General features: G+C 36.6%; 1 protein-coding gene across 1 annotated transcript in view; it reads right to left on the bottom strand.

The window, feature by feature from the left end:
* Positions 1-2,194, bottom strand: part of MAP3K5 (mitogen-activated protein kinase kinase kinase 5) — a 298,421-nt gene that overhangs the window by 184,241 nt on the left and 111,986 nt on the right. The window contains exon 3 of the mRNA XM_011978430.1: positions 1,839-1,862. Coding sequence (XP_011833820.1) covers positions 1,839-1,862 — 24 coding nt within the window. The remainder of the gene's footprint in view (positions 1-1,838; positions 1,863-2,194) is intronic.

Genomic DNA, 2,194 nt, shown 5'->3' with positions numbered 1-2,194 from the left:
CCCACAAGTCCAAGCTGGGCTAGGCAGGACGGACTTCCTTCTGCCATTCGGTCTCAGGGAGTGCTACCTTCTGTGAAAGACACTGACATAATGGCTACCCTCTCTTTAGCACATCACCTTACGTTCATTTTCTAATTTGTCTGCTTCTTTGTTTGCTGATTTTCTACCAATTAGACTGTCTACACAACAGTTACACATGTGCTTGTTTCCACTTCCAGCCTCCCCCGTGAGAACCCTGAGGCACCAAGCCCAAAGCCTGGCACGCAGTGCATGTCCAATCAATATTTGTTATTAAAAAAAAAAAAAAAGAGTGTGAGATAAATTAAACAGTTTAACACCTTTAACAAATTAAACAATATTTAAAAACAGTGCATTAAAGCATGAAGCAACAATTGCTCATTTCCTGTTGAGATAGGAAGGATAAGAGTTTATAATGGCAGCATTATTTATGCTGAAATATGTGTCTGCCCTGGTTAAATCTTAAGCATATGTTTTAAAATTACTTCAGAGTTGTATAATCATTACTAAAAAAAAAAAGGTTTAAAATTTCTGATTTAAGGAGAAGTGACCAATTGTATTATTAATTTTGTCATCTTAAATCAAATCTTGTGCAGGCTTTTATAACTTATTGTGTATTATCTTCACTCTGAGTTGCAGGGGTACATTCTTTAAGGTTTTTAAATACTGGCTTACTTTCTGAAATAAATGTACAACCACTGGCCACAACCGTTGGCCTAACAAGGCTGTCTCCACTTTATATTATAATTCTTCTTCACGCAGCTTTTTTTTAAATTTAAAATTTACTTTTCTCATGTTTTCATATTTGTTTAATTCTGTGTGGAAGGTAGGAATTCTGTAGTGTAGTCTCAGAGGCAGACTACAATACTTAGGAACTTAAATCAATCTCTTCAAGTAGAAGACAGATGATAGATATGTCTATATCTTAGTGTACATTAATTATATTATATTGAGCCGGCTAGCTCTCAATATAAGCTATCAGTATTGTTATTCCTATACCTTTCCATGATTACAGACACTGGAGAGATGATCTTGAAAAGCCTGTCGTATCAAGGCTTCACTGAGGTTGGTGAATCATGATTTAGAAAAGGGAAAAGGGAACAGCATATTTGAAAGGATGGCATGAATGTTGCCATGGAAACTTACTACAGACACATATACATACACACATATGTGTATCTCTGTGCGGATATAGGTTGCTTTAGAGCCACTCATATTTCCACAACACTGAATATACTATAAAACATTTTCTTTTTTATTCATTTATTTTTTTTTTGAGACGCAGTCTCATTCTGTCACCCAGGCTGGAGTGCAGTGGTATGATCTTGGCTCACTGCAACCTCCGCCTCCCGCATTCAAGCAATTCTCCTGCCTCAGCCTCCTGGAGTAGCTGGGATTACAGGAGCATGCCACCATGTCTGGCTAATTTTTGTATTTTTAGTAGAGATGGGGTTTCACCATGTTGGCCAGGCTGTTCTTGAACTCCTGACCTCAGGTGATCTGCCTGCCTCCGCCTCCCAAAATGCTGGGATTACAGGCATGAGCCATCATGTCTGGCCTGAATATACTATGAAACATTTTCTTCCAAACCTTAATTATATACAGAAAAACACAGGTATCAGTGTCATCTCTCATTATGAAAAATAAAGTTTCGCTACAATGAAGTACTTAGATAACCATGTTTATATTGATACATCAGAAAATCTAAAGAGGAGTAACAGAGAGAGAAATTAATAATTTGTGATTTAAAAAATACTGAAGATTAGTTAATGGAAAAGAAAATATTTTTAAAACTCTGGAAGGCTAAATAAAGTACTCACAGTATTCTTCTGGCAAATGAGTTCCTGAAAAACAAGAAAAAAATATACCACAAGTTAATATAAAACTGAATAATTCAACAACATTTATTGAACTATGTGGGAAAATTTGTATTAACAATGATATTAGCAATTAGAAATTTCAGGAAGTGTAGATTCCGTTCCTGCATCTGAAAAGTTTTCTATCTATCTATCTATCTATCTATCTATCTATCTATCTATCTATCTACTTATTTTAGAGAAAGAGTCTGGCTCTGCTGCCCAGGCTGGAGTACAATGGCACAATCATAGCTCAGTACAGCCATGAGCTCCTGGGCTCAAGTGATCCTCCCACCTCAGCCTCCCAAGTAGCTAGGACT

This window comes from Mandrillus leucophaeus, unplaced genomic scaffold, assembly GCF_000951045.1.
Source record: "Mandrillus leucophaeus isolate KB7577 unplaced genomic scaffold, Mleu.le_1.0 Scaffold194, whole genome shotgun sequence".
In the NCBI taxonomy this organism is placed as follows: Eukaryota; Metazoa; Chordata; class Mammalia; order Primates; family Cercopithecidae; genus Mandrillus; species Mandrillus leucophaeus.
Note: the sequence above shows the minus strand (reverse complement) of the source record. Positions and strands in the feature narration are given on the sequence as shown.